General features: G+C 41.6%; 1 protein-coding gene and 1 long non-coding RNA gene across 5 annotated transcripts in view; one reads left to right on the top strand and one right to left on the bottom strand.

The window, feature by feature from the left end:
* The window catches only part of fermt2 (FERM domain containing kindlin 2), a 38,461-nt gene extending 14,556 nt beyond the window's left edge, over nt 1-23,905 (bottom strand). The window contains exons 1-5 of one of the 4 annotated variants that reach the window (XM_040041492.1): nt 23,622-23,905; nt 22,298-22,455; nt 9,366-9,599; nt 3,261-3,389; nt 25-57 (exon numbers count right to left, since the gene is read on the bottom strand). In XM_040041492.1, coding sequence (XP_039897426.1) covers nt 25-57; nt 3,261-3,389; nt 9,366-9,599; nt 22,298-22,454 — 553 coding nt within the window. In that variant the 5' untranslated portion in view covers nt 22,455; nt 23,622-23,905. The remainder of the gene's footprint in view (nt 1-24; nt 58-3,260; nt 3,390-9,365; nt 9,600-22,297; nt 22,456-23,621) is intronic. The other 3 variants (XM_040041493.1, XM_040041494.1, XM_040041495.1) reach the window with 3 other exon arrangements.
* On the top strand, nt 7,682-8,238 carry LOC120739644. The gene is made up of 2 exons (XR_005697263.1): nt 7,682-7,792; nt 7,987-8,238. It is a non-coding gene; the product is annotated as an uncharacterized LOC120739644 (long non-coding RNA).
* Nucleotides 23,906-24,463: the final 558 nt, after the last annotated feature.

The following is a 24,463-nucleotide window of genomic DNA, read 5'->3' as shown; positions in this document are numbered from 1 at the left end:
GGACAGAGGAAGGGGAAAGCTTACCTTTCACAGGTCCGATGTATATTATCTCAGAGGCTAGGATGAAAAGAGAAAGAGTAAGAAAAAGAAAGACAGGAAAATGTAGAGGGAAGGAAGGAAATGGGTAGAAATCAACTCAAGTGGACAGATTTAAGACACAGAAAACTCTACAGGCATAGAAGGAAACAGAGGAAAAAAGACAACAGTTGAGGAATACAAGAATGGGGTATATCTTTGGCATTTCCACAGACACTGCCAACTGCTAGCCTCAGAGTGGATGACTCAGTTTACCCTCTTCACAGAGGGAGATCGCCCTGGCATGACTAGTGAAGTTCTGCAGTTTCCATCCACCCATTCATAACCATCCAACGCAGCATGACTGATTGAAAACCCAGGCAAGGCGTTGGTCAGAATGACCCAGCCTTGCATGTATAAAGTGCAGCACATTTTTACAAAGTAAAGACCGTTCGAGGTCTGTCATTCTCAACACTGACAAGACAGACTATTACAAACAGCAGGCATGCCAAGGCGTAGCCGCTCCACTGGGAGCTGCTGAACTGGCATCACGGGCAGCGTCGTGTCTATGTTCGTGTAACAACAACAGCTGAGGATGAGTAACATGGTTTTTCTACCAAAAATGACCAATTACGTGAGGCAGGTCAAACGAGCGCGGAGACATTTCCTAAATAGTAATTTTAAATATAGAGATTGAGGTTTTGGAAAAAGATTGCCAGTCTACAAGTGGAAATAAATGGTCATGTACCCATTATGGACTTGTTGTTTAGACATCCACCCATTTCATTTGCTTCTGAGATCAGTGTGGAGCTCACTGTACAGTACACATAGGCTATTTTGCATGTGTTTAGGTACTCTATAGACACACATTTCTTGTATGTATTTCTTTTACCGTTCTCGGCAGTAATAAATCAGTTAAAAAGACATTGAGAAAAAGGCAAAATGATCTGTTTAAAGCTTGAGTATCTCCAAAACATTCAATCGGACTCAAATACTTCAGAAAAGTGTTAAAATAACTGTCGCGTTCTTATGAATGGTATTATAATCAAATGTGTTGTTTTAGCAGCTTATTGAGAAAATATAATAATCGCATTTAAAAAGGTGGATTGTGAAAAGACTAATAAAACTGTTGCATATTAATTTCCTGTAGATTGAATAATTGGTTAACTAAGTATTGCAGTTCTAAATGTGATAAAGGTCGTTCTGTGGTACTGATTGCATCTTTTCAAAGCCTTGTGATTTCTATCAGGAGATCTGGGCCAAGAGGCCAGCCCTTCCTCACGAGGGGACGGAATAACATCTTACAACTTGGCCATAAAATGTACTTTGACTGTAGCATGTGATCTGCGATCTGATGTGTGTGTGTGTGTGTGCGCTCACATACACACACACACACACACTCTCTCACACAAGGAGACTGGTGACAGTAAACAGATTCTCCACATTCCTACTGAAACTCTGTTTCTCCTCACCACCTAATACTCTGACCACATTCACCCACTGGGAACAAAATGTATCTAAACCAAAGGCGTAGAGGAGTTTGTAGCACACCCCTTAAAATGTGGTGATGCAACTCTGGGCGTGATCGATGTGTTGGGAAGTAACTGCTTTTTGCAGTTTCAATCACTCATTACATTTAAATATATGAGTGAATAAATACACCGTTCACTCTGATCCACTTAGGTTTGTAATGATACTAGAATTTTAAACTTGATACAAAGTAATGCTCAATAGCATTCTTAGTACCATGGGAGGAAAATAAAATAAGACACATGAATCTTTTCTACAAGATAAGAACTAAACCAACAATAACATCAATGTTATTTTATATATTTAACACTATCTTATATCATTTTAAGCAGTGCAAAATTTGAGGTTGTCTGATGTAGTGCTGTGCGTCTGGTGAGTTGGCACCATCTTTTCATTGTTGATCAAATCGTACTGTTAGGGGGTAGAGCAACACACTTTTTAGACACAAATAATTGTGCTAGTCTAACACAATTTACACAGCCTATTAATGTCGGGCAGGTACTGATAACGATTCCTGCCTAGTTCCACCATTAGCATCATCATTAGCACCTTAATGATAACTTAACAGCAGGCTAATGTAGCTACCAGGTAAATGCTAATAGTTAAACAGCAAACTTTTATGAGTCCAGTAGCCAGGTTAATGTTTCTGATAACCGTTTAAAATGTCTTGAAATTCCTTGAAGTGTTGTCCAGTGTTGAACTTACTGTTCACGTGTTCAACTAGTGAGGGGAGGGGCTGTGTGCCTGCCTATCTGCAGCAGTGCTTTTTGAAGGTCTATGTCAACTAGAGGAGGCAAAGACAGCACTGCCGGGTTGAGTATCTAATCTGAGAGCCATTTTTAGTATCAAATAGTATCCGAGTATCAATTTTTTTGACAACCCTAGATCCAAATCTGTATTTCAGGAGAATTTGTTTTTCACAATGAGTGTTCAGGCTGCTATCCCTGCAACTGGTGAGTCTATATAGTCATTCAGTGCACACAGAGCTGACTCTGCAGAGCAGAAAAGACTAATCGCACAAAGAGTCTCATTCACCCTGTCTGATGGTGTTAGCAGTTCTGCTTAATGCTAACTCTGTGACAGCAGTCTGTTTTGTTCTGCTCCTCCCTGCTCAGATGGTTGTAAGTCTCCCATCAGGAGGGAGGAGGGTCAGTATGACTGCACTCCTGTAGCCTGGTTTGGGTTTAAAATGGCAGCGTGACCAACTATGTGTGGAATCTCAGCCATTTTTAGTCCTCCCTGCCAAGGAATTGAGAGCGAGGGCTGTAGATCCCATGCAGGCCTCAAACTCACACATTCATATTTGGTCACGAGAAGCAGGGCGCACCAAACTCGGGTCATCTTAGTGTTTTGGGTGGGTGTTTTTTTTTTTTTTTGTTTTTTTTTTAAATCGCAAGTGCATGAAATACAAAAAAGAATCTAAGAAGCTTCATGGGGCCAGCACAACCTGCCATACAACCTGCTGTCCCAGGAAAATAGGAGCAATTGTTTTTCACAACAAAAGAAAGTGAAAATTCTTCCTGATTACCTAAAAACAGATCAGAATGTAAAAACCTAAATGGTTAGGTTTATACAAACTTTCAACTCATGGGTTGGGAATATGAACTCAAAAATACCCTGGCTTTATTCATCAAGAAATATTTTTGTTCCTATGTTAACAAACTCAGTTGGAGTTCTTTAGGAAACATTGTTAACGAGCCATAGAAGCAGCTCACCTGATCCAGGTGTTAACATCGGACCCTCCAGTTCCAGATCATCTTCTTCCGTCTCCTCCAACTTTTTCTTCTTCTTTTTGGGATCACGGGGCTTGCGCAGTAGAGATAACTCCTCTGGGTGGCGGATATCTTTTGGGGAGAAACATTAAGAAGATCCATTCAATGTCACATAAGCATAAACCTTGACTAGCAACAAAGCCATTTGGACACAAAGACAGACAGGCTTGGATGTCATAGAGTCCCCAAAACCATACAGTAATTTGTGTTTTTTCAACTATAGGCTTGAAATAAAACCACATGACCTCAATGACTTTAAGCTGTATAGTAGGTGAAAATAGGGACACTAAACCAACCCAAGTCTAAAAAAAAAAGGTGAGAGGCAGATGGGGGGGGGGGAGAAGGACAAAAAAGCAAAGGGAAACAGATGCAGACAGCTGTGCACATATAGGGTGGAATACTGTAAATCCCTTTTCTCAGGGCTCTAACAAATCTTGCTTTAACTTTAATCCCCAGCTGAGACTGAGCAGACATCCTCCATCGCCCTCCTACTCCTCTTCCTTAGACAATTCCTCCAACACACATTAATAACACAATTCAGCCGACATTGGAGAATAGTAAGGTAGCGTTACTTTTACCCCCCTGCCCGCCAAAAACCCTCCCAAAACTCTTCACAACAAACAGGTAATAAAGATGAAATGAACCAAACTGTAACTGCATGTATGCAAATGGAAGAGAAGTGTGCAAGATCCAACTCGGACAGTAAGACACCCGCCATATTGAATATAATGACTAAAACAGAGCAGTCTTTATTCCCTGGCTTCTCTCTCTTTTCCCTCCTTCCCTTGGGCCTGGAGGCCAGGGAACCATCACTCAGCAGCAGCAGAAATGATGTTTTAGGATGGCTTGGGGCGGTTCTGATATAGGCGGTGAGACGGCCAGAATGTGTCAGGACTAGAATAGATGGAGCTCGTCTAGAAGCAACGCACAGCTGGACCCACAGCTGGACTTGGTTTTCTCGAGGATTCCGTATTAACTGACGAGCACGCAGATACTTGAGAGCAATATTTCATATTTTTATGTAATCAAGTGCATAGCTATCCATTTTCTCATATCTATTGAATCAAATCATTTTTTTCAAGTAACTGAAGAAGGTGTTGTGGAAAGCACAGGCAGAAGGGTTGAGAGAACGTCTTGGCTTGGTGTGCAAGCTTGTTTGGTTTGTGTAACTAAAGCAAAAGCATTCCAGGAGTTTTAAGAACTACCAGATGGGAGCTCACCCTTTCTCTGCCTCCCTCCTCCCCCAGTCTCACTCTGCTGTAGCAGACGAGCACAGTCCCCGTGCCCTTATACAGCCATGTGAGTTCCAGGCCTGCTGCTGCGCTTTAGCCCCCGAGGAGGCAAATATACACAGTAAAGTGTGTATCAAACGGCAAGTAGATGAATAGGACTGTGTCTTTTTGTGAGACATTGCAGAACCATGTGGCATTTAATTACAACCTAACTCTGTTTAATTGTTATGAGCCTATCATCAACACTGGGAACTTTTCCATATTATAAATATTAGCATGACAAACTCTGGGGGAGATAATGCATCTGATGTAATCGATCTCTATTATTTCAATGAAATGAGTTAACGCCATGTTTTTCAATTGTTTACACTACTTTGAGTTTGTTGTCAAAACCAGACAGCTCAAAAACTTCATTTAATTAAGAACTATAAACATGTACACGTATGCAGCAGTGTATCTGATTTCTGGAAAAATCTGTGGCTGCTTAATAACGTGCAAATTTGTTCCACTAAAATGCACCGACATCCAGAAAAATTATCTACTCAGAAGATCATTTATGCTGCTCGTATGCATGATTACATTCTTTAGGTCACTACCCACCACAGTTAGTGGCCATAGGTGGTAGGAATGTAGATTATCTCCATAACTGTTGAAACTACATCAATCACCCTGCTGATCTTCTGCTCAGCTCTCCTCGTACTTGGCAACCAGGCTTCAAGACAGCTAAATGCCTCCATTTAAAGAAATACTTCACTCTTAACTCAGAGCAGGCAGTACACCCTTTTCTGGCTGACAACCATGGTCTTGGAAATGCCAATTCTCATCCCGGGCAAGTGTTGTAGTTAATTTTTTGCTGACATATTCATACTCCTACGCTCACCACTTTTGGCTGGTGTCAGGAGGAGGAAAGAGGAGGAGGGTGATGGTCAGAATGCTTACAAAGGCTTGGTGGATTTTCATTTGCAGAAATGACACCTAGACAATAAGATCCCAATCTTCTGTCCTGCTGACTTGTGGCAGTAACCAGGCCTGAAGCCAGAGGAAAAGGGTTGACTGGGAGCCAGCAGCGCTTGCAAGATTTACTCTTTGGAACAGATGATTCACTGCAGTGAGTAAGACCAGCCGCAGAAGAATCACAAACATCATCACAGTCTAATTTTACAGCACTTAAGTTTGCCGTATAAACTGATATAGACCTACATGGGCAAAAAATTACAAAGGAATCATCTGGTTCCTGTGTTTCCCTTGCATACTCCTAAATGTTAAGAATAGGTGGTCTAGTTCCCACATATAGGCTTTACTTGGGCGGGCTGCCCAGGTATGTTAACAACAGGCCTAGGATATTTGGCGACTCGTTTTTTTTTTTTGTTTTTTTTTTTAGTTCTGTTCTTTTTAGCTGCTCACCACCAAGCCGGGCCCTTTGCTTCACATGCTACCAGTCTGGTGCTGTAGCGGTCCTCCATATAAAATATGGAAAACCTTTCCCAGTGGAAAGGACTACAAGTGGCGAGGATAGTCCTTCAGCTCAGAAGATCTACTGAGCGCTGAAGGGCACTTCAAACCTGCACCTGTAACAGGTGGAGTGGAGAACTGGTTCATGCAGCTCCAAGCCAAGCTCACATGAGTTTCAGAACAGGCTCTGCTGTCACCACACATGGAAGCTAGATGTTGCAGTTGAGTCACAGGTCTAAAGACTCACACACACACACACACACCATTTGCATTATATGTTTTAAGAATTGAGCTGATTACACATAAAGGAATGATAAACTTTTGGTGTTTATATTAAGTCAAATCATACTACGAGTTCATTCAGTTCTTAAAATGGCACAAGTCTCTTGTACTATTTTTCACTCTGGCTTTGACAATCTATACCAAACTGCCTTAGTGGCTTGGGAAGAGTGACAGTTCTCTTTCTCTGTCAGACACAAGGCTAAATATGTGCTAAAAGGCAACTCAGAAAGGATAATGATGCACTTACATTTAGGAGATGGAGCTGAGGCCAAACCACAGTACTCCTGTGTTATGACAACAGTTGAGAGCACATTTGGGCCCAGTCAAGCAGGCCACAGGTTGATGGGTCATAACTCTGCTGGACCAAAACGACAGAGCTAAGGTCCATACAAAAATCAGAAAGGTTTCTTGAGGACAAAGTGGTGGGACCAAAAAATTACAGATGTCTGCTTCAAAGTCACTCTTCATGTGAGGTGCTACTGACAAATTACTCATGAATCTGTTTTGCCAGACATTATTTAATGGCTCACTGTAACACTTCATTACTGGTGCTGCCTATTAGCCATTCCATAGAAAACCCTCTGTGTTGGTTTTCAAGCGCACAGTAGTTTAAAAGAGCTTGCACAGTTGCTCTGAGTGCAGCAGCTTGACTCTGGTTAGTCTGAAATGACGCTTTTCTAAGGGAGGCAGCAGATTTGCACCACCTCAGGCTCCAATGTCCCCAGTCATGTGTTAGTCAGTTATGAAGAGTACATTCTGTCTGCTGGCTCACAGAACAAATGGTGTTAGAGGGTGTGTGTGTGTGTGTGTGTGTGTGTGTGTGTGTGTGTGTGTGTGTGTGTGTGTGTGTGTGTGTGGGCTGAATATATATTTAGTCAATATGAGAAACCAGGTTGTGAAGATGGCACAGTGAGCAAAAGGAGGAGCTGGAATTTTGGTGGGGTGCAAAGCAGCTTGCAGGAAAGGCAGCTAACAACAGTACACCCTACTGTGGGATGACATTAGCTGATCCATCAGGATTGGGGAGAGAGTTGGATTTCATGACTTGTCTGAACTTTAATTACACAATATACTGAAGTTATTGGTTGCATCATTAAGCAAATGAAGATTCAACAATTTCTTCTGTTCTCTAAAACTTTAAGCTGAGTATCTTTTGGTGTGAATTGGGCCAGGAAATTGTGACAGAAGTTTTCCCTGTAGCATTGTAGTTGCATTTCTTCACAAAACAGAAGACATTACAAAAAGTGGAAAAAATGTAATTTTGGAGAACTCTGAATTGTTTACAGAGTTCAAAATTGTTATCTTTAAACTAATTGTGGAAAATCCCAAATGCCTCTTTTTCCTATCAACTAAGCAGTAGAGGACAGGATGTAAGGTCAAAACAGGAGTGGAACTGAGTGATTTTTGTGTATTACAGTACATCAGCCTTTTGCTGAGCCCTCTTCTCTTTTCCAGTCTTACCAGATGGAGTGCATTTGTCAAGAACAAGCTGCTTTGGACATGGGAGAAGTATGTAATGACAATGAGAGTGTTATGTTGATTTCTTATGCTGGATGTTCACTGACAGAATTCAATTGCTCTAGCGAGACTAAAAAACAGACAAAACATTAGTTTGGAGGAAAGAATAATGTTTGTTAATACTGCAAAGTAAAAGACTGTTGCATGAGGTAGTTGTAAAACTGTTTTCTCTTTCTGTTTTGCAGACTTGCACAAGTAACCCAATGACTGAAGAACTAAACACGAGAACTAGATCTGGTCTTAAAGCCAAGCTCATCATCACTGGAAAAAAAAAAGAAGAATCAAATCTGGTTTCTGTCTTCCACTATCCCTGCTCCTCCCTTTCTGCTGTCTGAAACAAAGGCCAGCTGGACAGGCCTCCACTCTTCCTGTCCCCTCGTATTCACTATGCAGCTCACAGGCAGGCAGGAGAAACTATGCAGAGGAAACTGTCAAATTGAAAGCTGCCCAAATAACAAAAAATGCTTCCAGGTCACTGCAACTGTAAACTGTCATACATCTACAGCAAAAGGAAAAAAAACATCCCCACTCTCTATTTTTGAAAATAAAATCTTGCAACCTGCAAAGTCAGCTAAAATAAGTTTTTCTAAAATGTATGCTTATGTAAATGTGAATATAACAGATGTCTCTGCCCCGTATTTTCAAAAAAAGCTTCTTTGTATATTTACACTAAATAAAATGCTCTGCAGAAACTAAACTAAAAGCTAAGTCAAGCGATACCAAAAGGAGACCCTGTCACTGGAGCCCCGGATCCTACTTGCCGAACACAGTTCAGTGACCAGGACACGACAGGTGTGTTATGATCCTGTCTAAGGATACACGTGGGTGGGAGTTTTTTCAAACCTTCAAACTGTACTGTAGATAGTGATTGAGAGGCAGAGGCAAGGGGCAAGGGTTGAGATCTGAGCTGAAGAAAAGTGGATGTTAGTAGGTCAGGGGTTGTTGGAGTCCAGCATGTGACCTCAGTCATCTTTGGCAGATCAGCAGATATCTATAGTGTGTGCGTGTGACCTTTAGGCATTAGTTACGCCATGGAGGACACTTAAATTAGAACTGATGTTATAAGAAGGAGACTGTGACCAACAGTAGGAGTCATTTCTGTGTACCTTGTTGCACACCTTTGTTTCTGAGACAGATAAATAATCTCTGTTTACGAAACATTATTGTGAGACTGATTGGAGCCCAGGTTTCAAGGACATGACTTTAGATTGGGCTGAAAGTCAGGAGACACCACTTTGGCTCTGTGAGCTTAGACTGTGTTTAATAAACACAACAAATTGCCAGGGATAAAAACAAAGAGGGAGGAAGGGCATGATTAGCTATGTTTGATGTCGAGCATTTTAGACCTTTTCCAAAAATACTATTACCACAGGAAGTTTCCAGTTAAACAGGGTGTGCATAAGTAAACTGCATGCCCCATTTTGCAAGTGAAACAATTTCAAATACATAACTACTTGCCAATGACACCTCATCTCACACTGGCTTCATGAGTACTTTTCACATGTCCACTTAAAATCAAACTGTTCATTCTATTCCTCTGAAAAGGAGTCGATCGTTCACTCACTGAAAGTTTTGCAGATGTCCGACACGGCCTTGAAGACCCGGTCAGAGAAGTTGACCTTGACTTTCATGTGCTTCATGTTGGGGAGCTGGAGCCGTAGCAGTTTGTGCTGCGGCGTAAAGAGCAGCCTGGCGTCAGCTTGGATGCCGTACTTATCCAACGTCCAGTGGGTTTTTAACAGCCATGTCTTCTTCTTCTCCCACCAGAGAGCATGGTCCGACCAGTCCCTCTTTACATCTAAGAGAAGGCAGAAAAAGATGGAGAAGTTACAGTGATCAATATGTAAACTGAAAAGCTGCAAAGAAAACTAAGCAAAGAACGGAGCATTTATATTGCTGTATTGCTGTATGGTAGAACACTGTATAACACTCTACTGATAACCCAACCAAGTATATCCCCTCCCAGCTGGAGGTCACACTTGATTGAAAAGGGGCACCAGCACATTATTGCAGAGACGGTGAAGTCAAAGACAGAGGAGGGGGGAAAAAGACTGAATGTGTGAAAGACGTGGCTGTTTGTGTGACGCTGAGGGAATATCAGGTTCATACCGCCCTCTTTGTTCCAGAGTCACACCGTGATCCCTTTAAAGCAGACGCAAGGCACCCAAAACCCTGCATTGCTTCCAGGCTTTTGCTCTGCAGGGGATCACCAACAATAGCGACTGACCTGTAGTCTCATGGTGTATGTGTCTCACTTCAAGGGGAAGGTGAAAACCACAGGGATTTGAGGGAACTCAAAGCATCTGTTTTGCAGATCACCTGGTTCTCGTCTGTATGTGAGCAGCTCAGCAATGTGCTGAAGCTCTATTTGAATTGCAAATCAAAGTGGTGAGCAAAACCGAATATTCACAGACATAGTGGTAGCTCTGTTAAAACCATTGTTCTCATGTATTAATGCGATTCATCAGTGACTGGGATACATTCACAAATTAGCCACACAAGTTAAGCGGTTAGCTCAAAGGCTCATAACTTTACACGGTGTTTAAAATACCAACCGGCTATTTATGTACCCCACACTGTGCACGTGTTCCTTTATGATCAAGTGTAAAATTTAACAGTCTTGTTAGCAGACTGATAGTTGAAATGATGTGAATAAGCCTGAAGTTGTTTTTTTTTTGACTACTTTCAGATGTCCCCCGAGTAGTGATGTCATTATCCCGACATTATTTCAGGAAGGCACTTCCCAGATCGGTCTCATTTCCTCCACCCACATACCTATTCACTGTTTCTCCAGCTTATTCTCAGTCTCACTCTGAGTCTCTCTATGCTCTTAGTGAGTCATTGCCCAGACAGAGACGTCAGTTTGCTCAGTCACCGTTTAATCAAATCATTCGATACTGATACTGCGGGGTCAGTGAGGGGGTTTGAAAAAGGTCTGTATGCTCGTCAACAACCTATTGTCAGACAGACATTTGATATCCCTACAAAGATAAGAAACCAATAGTCAGATCACAGGAATATAGTGCAAATACAATATATTGGCACATCATGATTCAGGTTTCAGTTAGAAAATACAAAAGCTCAGTAAAGTTTACATATGCAGACTAAGGGAAAGGTTTTACCACAAAATACCCCTATGAAGCTTCCAATTGTGCTATTTAATCTCAACTAACTCTAATTCAATTAATTACATTAATGGAAAAAAATATGTGCTTTCTTCCTCATTAAGGACACCGACCTAGTTTGCATTCAAGGCTGGTAGCACAGGAGAGAATACGTCGTCAGCTCATTACATCTTCTGCTGTTATGACACGAGGAAGGACACAGGTAATAATGCACAAACTGGAGCCATAATGGATTGCAATTACCTTCAAGTACACTGTGAGCAAGCAGCAGTTACACACAGAACAGCGCAAAACCTCACATCCATTTTCCCTTTATAATGTTGATGTTTGCTGGTAATTCATTCTATAAATTGAAAAGTACATCAAAGTGAAAGACTGCAAAGATGATCTTGAATGTTTCTCTTTGACGACCTTCTCTGTCAAACAGTTTGGTGCCACCATGGTGGGCTTTTGTTTCCATGTGCTGCTGTTGTTTTCCACGACCTTTACATACAGGCATCTATACACACTGTTGACACACTCCTGCGGACTCTGCCTAAAAGCTGAATGAATGGGATTAGTGGGTGATGAAGTGAAACAACAGATTGTCTCTCCTTAGACCAAGGAAGCAAGACTGCTGAGATGCGAGTAAAGCAAACTGGGCTGAGGAAAGGATTACAAGAGATGGGGAGAACAAGTTTAAGGAAAAGAGTGGCCACCAGCATGTCAATGCAGATGGCATTGTGAAAGCCTAGGGCTCTGTGAATTCTCCTGGGGAGGGGTTGTTTGTCAGGCTGTTGGCTTTTATACTGTTTACTCCAGTGGGCAAACACTTGGTACTTGAGTGAAAACATTCCAGGCTTTCTGAAGCCCTGTGAGTTGCTTTAGCAGCATGGGGTCTAGCTGTCATCAAGCAGTTCTGATGCCTCAGCTGTGCAGATAACAACTTCATATGCTACCTTTAGAGAAACTGCTCCCTTAAGTCTTCTACAGCTATTAAAGGCTGAAATAATGAGAGGGAGCACAGAGAGAAAATCTGAAAATAATCCTGAATGTATTTTCATAACTCTGCTCACAGTTTTTCCTCTTTCAACCTTGTAATTTCTGGTGTCTGGGAGCCCTGCAGAACAACTAGCATTAACGTTTGGCACTCAGGTCTTCACCACAGACCACATTCTATAGAAATATCCTTATACTCGGCATGCATGACCACCATACAATCTGTGGCAAGACATGAGTGCACGTTTTGGCTGGTCTCAGCTACCCTCAAGAAGCTCTCTACGGCCCCTGCTTCTGTTTCTTTGTTGCCATCTTATGCCAAAACCTTCCTGGACACGACTTTACCGTCTCGTTGCTTGTATCATTACGCAGTGGGTCGATGTGTCGTGATTGGATAAGGGCAGCTCGGGCAGGCCTCCATTGGACTCTTAAAGCTGTAACATGGTAACTCAATCCACAGATAGAGGGAGGGCCAATGGCATCCACCAGCTAAAAATGCAGTCTGCCAAGCCTGACGTAATACAGCAGCCAGAGGAATGGGGGGCCTAAGTAATTGGCTGCATTAAATGTGGACCCACAGCGCCTTAACAGAATGATGTGTGTGTGTGTGTGTGTGTGTGTGTGTGTGTGTGTGTGTGTGTGTGTGTGTGTGTGTGTGTGTGTGTGCGTGTGTGTGTGTGTGCATGTGTACAGCTTGAATGACATGAGGAGGGAAAAGAGAATGGGAAAACCGTGTTTTATGACCTCTGCAGGATATGAAAGATGATACAGAGTATGTGTGAGGAGGTGTGGGTATTAGTCTAGGGGAGGGTGGTCTTCTTATGCATGCACTAACTACATTAGCTCCCTGTGTTATGTGCGTGTTCATGATTTAACAAGCGAAATTAATTCATAAATTGTGCCCAACCAACTTCTTTCCCCATTCGTCACCCTTACTGCCGCAGCTTTCAACCAAGACCACTTCCTCTGCTTTGTGCACCAGATACCACAACCAGAATTACTGGTTTAAAAAAAAGAAAAGAAAAGAAAGAAGAGGACGGATTAATAGTGCCATTGTTTTAGGAGGCATTTAGCAAAAAAGACAACAGACAGACAATGCTAAAATTGTACTCTAAAGGGCTTGAACTGCCACTCCCTTCTACATCCTGCCTCTTCATCCATTTTCTTTTAGTCAGCATCGGTGCAGTTTATATTAAGTGACTGTGTGTAGAGGGCCCGTCTGTGAGGGGGAGAGGACGGGACAACAGAGAAAAGCATGAGAAAAAGGGAATGAGAGAAAGGTCATGGAAAGGAGGAGTGGAGGAGGATGAGCAGAGGACGGGGAGGAGCTCTGTCTAGGGACACAATGTGAGAGGACAAGTGATAGGAAGCATCAGGAAGAGGAATTTCAAAATGAAGGTCTATCTGTGAAAAACACTAAATATACAGAAACATCTTCGATTGTCCTCATGCCTCCAAAAACTAAAACATTCATGTTTGCATCTGTTGCAGAACAATGTCATAAGCTCATAAATAAATCTTATCTGATCAATGGAAACCAATTCTCAATTGGAATAATGCTTCTATATTTCTAAAATGTACAGAATGACGACAAAAAAAAAACAACCAGCAGTTCTGCAATCATGTGACCATGTTTTCAGCTAACAGTTATATTTATTTTCTGAACTAATCAGCTAGTCTTTAAAATGTCACAAAGTGTCTCTCTCGGTTTCTTGAAGCTCAACCTGAAATGATGAAACTGCCAATTTTCTTCCATTAACAAACCAATTTACCAACAAATAAGACTGAAAAGAGCAGGAAAAGCCCACAAAGGACGGAATTTTAAAAACCTAAATGATCTGAAAATAGCTGATTATTTTTCTATTGATCACTAGATGAACAACCTATTACCTAATTGTTGCAGCTCTACAGTAGATGGGACGCCAACAACAACAACAAAAAAACCACACAAGTCATTCTTAGATGTGGTCTCTGTGGACTCAGTGACTCATGCCCTCTCTTTATTGGGTTTCAACCAGCACAGTGACAGTCAGCTGTTGCCTAAAGCAAAATCCAGGCTCATTTCTAGCTTCACTGATGGAGATGATTTAAGAGAAGACATGGTTACAGCTCTAGACTATTTCTTGTGTTAGCAAAGAACAAAATGATTGTGGCTATCACAACAAATCTGTTAGCTGTCAGTGATATCCAAAGCCACGCAGTGCAAGATTGTATCTTTTTTTTTTTTAAGCTGCTGATAAAAATTAGCTCGGTCATGTAGTTTCCTTGGTGACTTCTGGCTGACGCCACGGGGAAGTGGTGCAGGGTGACAATTTGTTTTCATACACAACAAAGACAGTGCAGCAGGTTCGTCAGCCTTATATCTCACACACACACACACACTTTCTCCCCCTGTAAAAAGAGAAAGCCCTTCTAAATATATTCCACATCTAAAGCAGGGTGAAGGTTGGTATTGACAAGCAAAGATACAGCCAACAACTGCAATGCACTAAAATAGAGTTACAGCAAATGGCTTTTAGGTTCTTTGTAGCTCGTACGGTCACGCTGGATAGCATCAACATCAGATAGCCAACATGTGCACAACAGGTTAAAAAGAGAGGTGATGACAGTATCTGTATGCAGGGCATCAGACAAAGTCACGGTGGATTGTATTTAAAGATCAAAGCGATACAATGAATTCAGCAGCTGGTATTAAAGACAATGTATGGAGTTGTAAACAGTGTTAATCACTACACATCAGAAGACAGCCACACGATGCACATGTTCCATGTGATACACAACTAAGAAAAGTGTAAAGTTAATAAGACAAACATGCAGTGTTAATCCCTTTGCTATTCACAAAGCAACACTGTTAAAACTGCAGTGCTTTCCATTGACAGGCTAAGTTAAATTAGCTGAGATTACTTCAGCCTCTTGTTACGTAACACAGAATTCTTCCAATACCTCAAACATGCCATTTATCAAAGGAAAGAAATATGCAATACACACAGTGCCCAAAAACCATTTAAGTGCATTCTGATGTATTTTGGAATTTATAAATCCCCCAAACACACACACCCAGCCTAGAAGACTCCTATTTACACAACAACACTCGAAACTATACCATTACTGACGTCATCTTCATGACGGTTTCACCACGCCTTTAAAGGTCTGTAGTTTTTTGTCTTCCCACCTACCTACATCACATGCTACAAACTACATCTTTTCAAGCATAAACAGGCCCTCTGGGTTTTCACATTAGGCTGGTATATACTTGAACGCTTGTGTACAAGGTACAGAGGTAACCTGGTTGGTTGTTTGGTCAACACCCTTTCATTCAACCAAAATCGCTAGACAATAACAAGTTTTACTTTAAAAAGGAGGAAAATGACCACAACAGTGGCCTTTAAGAACTGGTCTGTAATCACCGAAGGAAAAAGATCTACCCTGCATTTTCATGGCTGCTAGCTTTATTAAGGTTTACATTTACTGAACTCTTTTTTTATCGTTGGCTTAAAGTTTAATTGGCAGTGACACTGTCTAAAAGAACTGTACGGTAACTTGTCTCTGTTAACATGTTTTACCAGTGTTGGTGCAGAACACTTTGGACTTTCCATCTATCCATGGAAACTTACCCCACTTAGGGTCGTGGGTGTGAACACATCACAGTAATAATACTTTTATAATGAAACAGCCACAGATTCATGAGCCCCAGCATTTGTCAGCAGCAGCTAAAACCAGACCAAGCTGGTCTCTCCTGCAAACAGGAAACTGGCCGCGTCTGTTGTTATGATTTCAGTTAAAAATAAAAAGTTCAAATAAGATTTCAGATACGATTTCAGCCAGGATAGTTTTTTGCTTCAGTTAACCTTTGATTATATATAGACATGAATAGCACACCCAAGTACTTACTCCTATTGTACTTCTTTGAAGTACACTGCCTGCAGCGCGTGTGAACCATTACACAATCTATAGAAAAGACCCCAGAGTCGCATATAATTGGCAGGCATCACGGTCAGGTCTACTGATGGGAAGGATGGTGGTTCAATACCTGGCTTCGCCAACCTTAAAGTTGAAGAATCCTTGGGCGATATTGAGCCACAAATTGCCTCCAATGAAATAAAAGTGTGTGAATGTTAAGCAGCAATTATACTATCTGTGTCTGTAAGATCTTCATGATTGACTCAGGTCCCAGAGACATAAATTTTGTCATCAGACAGTCCTTGTGCCTGCCTGTTTTCTGTGACCACACCAACTCGTCCATGTAGAATTTACATTAGAATACACAAACTACGCATGTGCCCCAGGCAGTGGTCTTCGAGCGTACATCAAAGACATATAACGCCTAGATTAGACTCCACTGCAGATGCAACAACAACAACGATCAAGTAGTCATTGCTGTTATACTTGTTTGACGTGCGCTTGAGGTCCTCCACCTGATGAGAATGAGTAGTTGGAGCATTGTAATGTAAATTTTCTGCGAACGAGTCATGGTCACATTAAAGTCTGCATAAACCCCAGCTCGTTGATGTCAAAATTTACGCCACTGGGACCAAAGTGGACCCTAGCAGACTCCCGGATGTGGAAAGTATAATTCCTGCTTACCCAAATGGCTACTCGTCTGTCGTGTATCTAGATGTCTATCGCTGCAATGCGGTAAAACCTAGGCTTTAGGTTAAAAGTGCTTAGGCATATAGGGAAAAAGCACTTGCATGAATGTGTATGTGTAAATGGGTGAATTTCACTTAGAAAAGTGCCACGTAAGTAGCCCATTTAATATTACCCCTCGTGCTCACTGCCTAATGATGAAATTTAGGTCACTCAGAAACCAAGCAGACCCTCGTGCACTCGCTGACACATGAAGTGAAATCAAGGCCTTACAGCTTTACATCCCAGTCTCATCTCAGCAACTTACAACTCTGCAGGACAAGATCAAGCAGCTTCAACTATAAATGAAGAAGACAATATGGAGGCCTACACGTAAGATGGTAGTGTAAGAGCTGCTGAACTAGGCTTTTATAACATTGAATGAGATATCCTAACATGAAATTTACTGATAGGAGTAAAAAGGGTGTAACAGCGCTGGCTTTGATACATTAGGAAAGGCCAGAGGGCTATTAAAGGAAAACTCCTTAGAGACAGATAGTTTGTATCCATTTGTGTCATAATCCAAACACAGCAAAACAGTGAGGGTACTCCTCCTCCACCCTAACACAGCTTTATGCAATTAAGTGTTCAGGGACCCGGTGGAATAATGACATTACAAAGTTACTCTGGGACTAAGATCAGTGGAACAGATACACAATACTCATTTGTCCTCCATGTATGAAACCTACCAGACGTGCCTTCAGGACTGTGATAAGCTGGCCCGCTGATGCCCCTGTGATTTGGATGGCAAAAAACTATATTGCAACATCATGAGAAATTCTCAGGAGAACAAACATACCAAAGTGAAAGTTCTAAATACTGGAGGCAGCTAAGAAACTCTTATTTCAAATGATTTGATCACTGAAACAAAACTTTTCTCTATGAATGGAAGAGCAGAGGGGGAAAAAAAGAGGTGGGGACAGCTTTAAAATGAATGAATGTGGGCTGAGAAGCAGAACAAAAACTCCAGATCAGTTTACTCCATTGACACACAGGTGTGTGGTGTTACAACAACAATGTGGAACGCTAACATTTCCTTCCACTGGATCCTTTGTGCTGTTTGTACTACAGAAAGGTCGGGGGGGGGCAAAAAAAAAAAAAACCAACAACCTGGCATCAGTGTCGCAGAGGAGCCAATAATATTTTGTTCCGGTGCATGTTTCAGATGCCAAACATAATTAATTAAATCATCCATAACAAACAGCAGTCCTTTCATACAAGTGCTTACAGAGAGAAGGCAATGGAAAACAATGATATTAAAATCCAACTGGATAATGGTGCACTTTTCAAATCTACATTTGTAAAGGGGATCAGATTACCAGCCATTTTCAGTGGGTAAATCATAATCTTGATAGCATTACATGAATCATTATTAAATTAATCCACTAATAGCTCAAGCTCTGAACCTAGCACTCATGAGATTCTGGTTGCATCAACTTCAACTGTATAATCAGCTGAATATTAAAAGGAAAAAAGAAAAAAGAAGTAGCTCAGCAGACCTAATTGGGCTGCCAAACACTTCTATATATGGCCAACACAGAGTATGTATAGAATTATACTGACCAATGGCCAGCATATGATCACATTTGCAAGTCTAAGTACAGAGCAACACAATCACAGCATCTTACCGGTGAAACAGGAAAGCTCTAGCCTGGGCAGGACCACCACTTAGGATAAGTACTTCCTGCCAGAGAGATTAGACAGTAAGATGAACACACAGCCTGCCAGGCCATTTCTCACTTCATGAGGGCAGACCTTTCGAAAGGCTCCACAGCCACAATCAATGAGTCTCATTAAGTATAGCAATTTGTTTAAACCGTGTGTCGGGTCACGATGATAGAAAACAGAACACAGGTGGTTATAACCACCTATCAGTGTTGTCCTTTGTGTACTGTAATAAAAGTAAAAGATGTGAGAGATGTGTTCGCTCTCCTCGGGAAAGCTATAACTGATATTGCAGACCCATTTCTCTCTCTCCTCAGCCCAAGGCAAGGATGCAAGGCACACAGGCAGGAGAAGGTGCATTTAAAAAAGAAAAACCATAGCGGAAGGTCAACATCCTGTGCTAAACGGCAGCTGTTTCCCAATGAAACCTGGACACCACCGTCCTAAACCAGGGCCTTCTGGTCACCACAACCTGCAGCAGCGGCAAGATCAGTTTTATTAAAGACACCAAAGTTAAATAGCTGAGCAAGTAAAGTATTATCTTGAAAACCAAATTTGTTCAATGCAAACATTACAGTCACTTGCAAATCAATCCTAATTCAACACTTAACAAAAGAAGAATATGGTGATCATCACAAATGCATTGAGGACATGCAGCAAAGGTTTTCTGTGGTGGGTTTGTGGTGAGGGATCCAAAAACTGCAGGTCACTCATTGGAAACAATCACATTAACTATCAGAAATATGCAAGCTCTATTTTTGTAACACTTAACAGTCAATGTAAATGAACAAACCTGTGTACCTCTGTGTTTGCTATTGATTATTAAGCCTTGCTACGCCAGAGAAGTGGATGATTTTGAATATTCAGACAATAATCAAAATATATTTGAAAAAAGTGGAACAGAGAAAAGAGGGTGAAGTCAGAGCGAAACATGGAGAAAGGAAAAGACAGAAACAGAGCAGTAGGTGGTTGAAGCAGGCAGAAAAGACTCCAGCAATGACGGCAGCGACCAGAGCAGCATGCCAAACCTTTGGAGTCATTTCCTGCTTCGTCGAAGACTTTTATGGAATTTTAGCAGCGTAGCTAACGTCACAATGAGGACAGACAGCAACAGGAGAGACAGTTCAGGCCTATAATCTATACAACTTCCTCTCCCTCGCTTTCTACTCTAATTTCTTCTTCTTTGCAGGAAAAAGATGAAACTATTTTTTTTTTTCCTGCAAAGAAGAAGAAATTAGAGTGGAAAGTGAGGGAGAAGAAGTTGTATAGAGTATAGGCCTGCCACTTCTAAAACATTAATCGATTATGCACTTTACCCCAGTTTACCCAAACTAAAAGCTGCACAACTTCCTAATGTTGTTTGTACAATACTTGTTTTGCCTCCTAAATGGCGCAGAATTGCCTTTTAGAGAGGAGTGCAGCACTTTTAGAAAACATCAACAAAGTCAGAGAAAGCGCCAATGATTGAGCACAATGGCAGGATGAAAGGATTATAAGAGCAAGGGACGAGGGGTTGGTTAATCAGCTGGCTTTAAATACTGCTCTCCTGGAGTTTTGCAGGGAAATGGAAGCAGTGTCCGCTGCTGTGATCAATAGTGGAGTGCCTTCCTGGCATTTGTCTATTTAATCCATTATCGAAGGCCATCTGAGCCTGCACTGTGGATGGGAGACCTGCAGCACAGAGGAAGGGTTGAATGATGAAAGCAGGATGCATGCGGTTGACACACACCCACCAACCCACACAACCATACTCGCATGTGGAAACACATGGACAAATACTACTAATAGGAATAAATGTATAGCCTGTTGTTCTTTGCATAACAGGCAGACAACACACACAAACACGCTCATAAAACTATTATACGTACTGTGTGTGCAAATATACCCTATCACACATATTAACAAATGGTGCTGACAGCAAACAAAACAGTGCTGTCATCATTGTGGAAAGCAGCTGAAAAAACTGAGTCAAAAGGTGGTTCCTTCATTTTAAAATGCAAAAGACCAAAATATGAAAAGAGGAGGGAGTGTGAGACAGAGGCCTTGCTTGCAAACACTCTTACACCTGTGTTCTTTCTCAAAGCACCATGTGAGAAATGCTATCTATGTATAACCACTACGACCAAGCCACCAGCAAATCCAACAGCGAGTACCCGACAACACTTGAAGGGTGTTTAGTGTGCAGCACTCTCACTACCGAGAGCTGCGAGATATGGAAACAGGTTACTGAAAACGTCTTGCTTTTCATTTCCCCCAAACTCAGAATGTAATTTGAACAAACAATTCATATTGTACACCAACACAGTAACAAAACTTCAACTAAGATAAGAAGTGCGTGTTCAAAGCAGCCAAAATTCTGTGTGACAATAATAGTGCATGCTGTCCTGCAAAGTGCAGTCATGTGGATAACTTATACTGTCTATTGGTTAATGATTACAGTGGAAAACAAACTCGTGTTTAGGGATAGAAGAAAGTCCCAACAGTCTCCATAAACATGTTAGAAAGCACAAAAACATCAAACCATCAGAAAGCAATTTAATGCTACTACACAAGCTCTGCTCTACCTTGAAGTATACTTGAGTAAGCCAAATTAACTGCAAAAAGGTTGCTTGCAACATGACAGTATGGAAAAGATTCCAATATATTTTATGAATGTAAACAAGGCTGAAGCTACAGCACTTTTTTATTGTTTGATGGGATGTGACAAAGGCACAAACAAATATGTGAACCCACGTCCTCCTATTTTACAGCCAACATCAAGCTTAACAAATCAAAACTATTTTCAGTTGTGGACGTGAAGACCTCAAGTCACTGGATTCTTTAGGAGATTAGAAGAATAAAAGAATAAGTCATCAATGACAACATCCTTACAAACAGGAAAACAGAAATTAGAGATGGAGAAAACAAAAGATAGACAATCAGCCTTGATGCTGCCTCTGATACATGATGATTTCACTGTAATAAAACTGGTCTAACCTAAAACACCTTTTATGTTACGATATAAACCTATCATATCCCATGTATGAAACGTAATGACGCACAAACACCAACAAATGTTTGATGTGCTTTCCGTACACTACATGGCCAAGAAGGTGAAGAAAAGTTAACTCAGAGAAAGCGACAAAGCCATGCCTTGAGTCGAGTCGGAGCAGAAAGACCAATGAATTCATCTCGTCCCACGCTCAGCAACACTTCCCTCTCCTAGCAGAGATGCCACTCCGCACAGTCGACCACAGCGAACAAAGACCTCAATTATGTGGAGCTCTAACAGGAGAGCTAAAAACAGTACCATGGGCAGGGAATAAAACCTTGGAGCGCTGCAGGAATTCTGAGCATTCAAGCGTCGTCAACACACAACAAACTGTCACTCCCAAATGGCACTGCAACCACCACCACCGCTACTGACCTTTCTGCAGACTGCATGAAACAGGGCTGTGTTCAAGTGGCTGGAACAGAAGACTCTTATGCTTACTTTCACCCAAACTTGTCAAGTGCATAACTGCAGCTACACAACAGTGCATGAAAGAGTGGGGGGAGGGAAACAGTGTATGGTTCATTTTATACTTTGGGTTACTGACCCATATATGCTGCAGGGTAACAAAGAGCAACAGTAAGCCCCGTTTGAGCTGGTTGCAAGCAACTTTTATTCTCATTAAGCAATTTGCACAGGCAAACCAACAGGCTGCCCTTTATTTTCAAAAACAATAGCAAACTGTGTCCAGACTCTAAACTGATCCCCTTCCTCTGACTTTCCTTCTGATTCCTAAATCCATACTTTTAAGCTTTGCCCATATAGACTTTGTGCTTTCACAAGAAGAGCTGTGTTTCTGTGTGGATGCTCACATCTAATTTGAAGAGAAGTAGTATTTACTGCCCAGCAAACATGAACAGATAACACAAATCAGCCACACGTCAGAAATTCACCAGTGGCAGGATGACACAAGGAAAGGTTTATTACAACAGGAATACATCTAATTATGTATCTGCTTATTGACTGTGGATTGCTTTCTTGTGTTAAGACCACGCGGTGCCTGTTTATTACACTTTAGATTAGCTGATTAAAATAGTCACAACCACTCCAGCAAGCAGCACACTCGCATACCTAACTTCTCCACCAGTTTGAGCATGACTCCACCGATGTGGATTTCCCCAGTGACCCTCAGCGACACGTCCCTGTAGAGGTCGGTGACATGAATCTTCAACTCCCACGTCCCGTCGGCATAGCAGCCATCGGGCATCCGGATCCCATCCAGCGCCATCCTGCCAAACAGAGCCAAAGTTTGAGGGACTGAAAGAGAGAGGGGGGCAAAGGTCTTATCTAACCTTTGTCACACTGATGTGAAGAGAAGCATTTTGGCCACTGTAAGTAAATGCATGTGTCGCAACCCCCAATGCATGCTTTCAAGACCTTGAGTAAGAAGCCTGTTAGATGCTTCAAACAGAAGGCTGATTTCCTTAGCATGGGTACATTTACTTTAGTAGTTTACTAAAAACATGTTACTTGCTCAGTTCTTGAAAGCACAAACCTACTGTGCTTTCAATTATGACATTATCATGTCATTAGGGTGAACAACACAGGCATTTACAAGGGACAGGGGGTATTTTGAGATACAATTGGTGCACATTGTGGGGAAATCCAGGATACAGTGTTTCCAGTGGAGTGTGCAAGGTCACTGTGGGAAGTGTTACCTTCTGTGATTAAAGAGTTTACCGATCGCCACAAATATCTGAATGTTGGTATAATAGTTAACCCCCATTCAGCCACTTTTTAATTACTTCTTGAAAACACTTCCACGCTTATGGCAAAGCTGTAGTTCTGACAGTTGTGGTGAACATTTGACCCTTGGAGGATGATTAAGTGAAGCAGGACGGAATTAACCGTTTTTCCATCGCGCCACATCTCTCGCTGGGAAGAAGACGAGCTCTGCTGTTGGAGGACCGCCAAAAAGTTACAGTATAGCCAATTTGTCATTCCTTGATCGGAGAGTGTCCGACAGATCAAAACAGCCGTCCAATCAATAAAAAACAGAACAAAGGCTATAGTCCCGAGGCTACAAGTTAACCAGAGGCCTTTGGCAGCGGTTATTTCCACAAAAGTGCCGGTTCACCTGTTAAAAATAACGGTAAAAGCAGCCTTACAAATAGGCAGAGAGAGGGGGAAATTATGTAAGCAGAGCTCGTACAACAAACTACCCGGCCCCGTGTTGCACATTCACCGAGTCGGTCCGTAAAGCGGTAAGTTCAGAAGAAAGTGTCTCTAAAAGCAGACAAGCCTCTTAAATTAGCCGGAAAAGTTATTAATATTGAACGTTTTCTTGAACGCAGCACAGGCTGTAGGAGGAAAAAGAAAAAGGCTTTCTTTTTATGTATTTCACAGCAGAGAACGGGCACAGCTTTGAGGTCAGCATTTAACTCTGAACACTCACCTTCACAAAGACGAAAAAACGCTGAAGCAGTCGTCTACACGGTAGAGAATAAGTCCCCCGTCCTTAAATCATGTAGAAAGTCTGTAAAAGGAATAAAAAAAAGAAGAAAGAAATCCCCGAAGAACTCGCTGAAGAAGTGAAGTATCCCAAACTGTTTTCCCGCAGGCTTCGGCTTAATGGAGTCCAGCCTTCCCCTTTCCTCCCTCCCTCTCTTTCCAGCAGTATAACGTCACCGTCACTTCTCCAATCCCACTTTTCCTTTCATACTGGGAGCTTTTCTGGTCGCGTACTGGTCCCTTTGTCGCCTCTCACACACGTAACACTCGAAGCTTTCAAATGATTTGTGTGCCTCTGTGTGTGTGAGAGAGAGTCGCCTCCCTCCCGATACTTTATGCGACGTTGTAGAAATAATAATTAGCGTGACATTTAACTATTACTTAATTAAAATGCAATAAAACAGGACATTAAAAAAGGTAAAAATAATAGCATCAAAATGAACTCAAAACTAAAAGTGCGGTGCTGATAGATATACCAGTAATGTATATCCCCTATATATATAGTACAGTATTTTAATATTTTTAGTAAATCCATGATGGAAGAAAATCGTGTGTCTATGTGATTTTCATTATGTATTTCTGCCTACTTTATATAGCTACAGATTGGAGCTTTAAGCAACAGGAATGGGAAAAAAAATGTACTTCTACAAATATATCATCTTCCTTATTCTAGATCTTAAATGCAGCATATGAGACATAAAATCCAACATAATGGCTCAGGTTTTAAAAAGCTGTCTGACAAATCCATACATTTATTTGACAATCACGCCATCTAAAAATATAAGT

The sequence above is a fragment of the Simochromis diagramma genome, unplaced genomic scaffold, assembly GCF_900408965.1.
Source record: "Simochromis diagramma unplaced genomic scaffold, fSimDia1.1 OVJJ01000304.1, whole genome shotgun sequence".
NCBI lineage: Eukaryota > Metazoa > Chordata > Actinopteri > Cichliformes > Cichlidae > Simochromis > Simochromis diagramma.
Note: the sequence above shows the minus strand (reverse complement) of the source record. Positions and strands in the feature narration are given on the sequence as shown.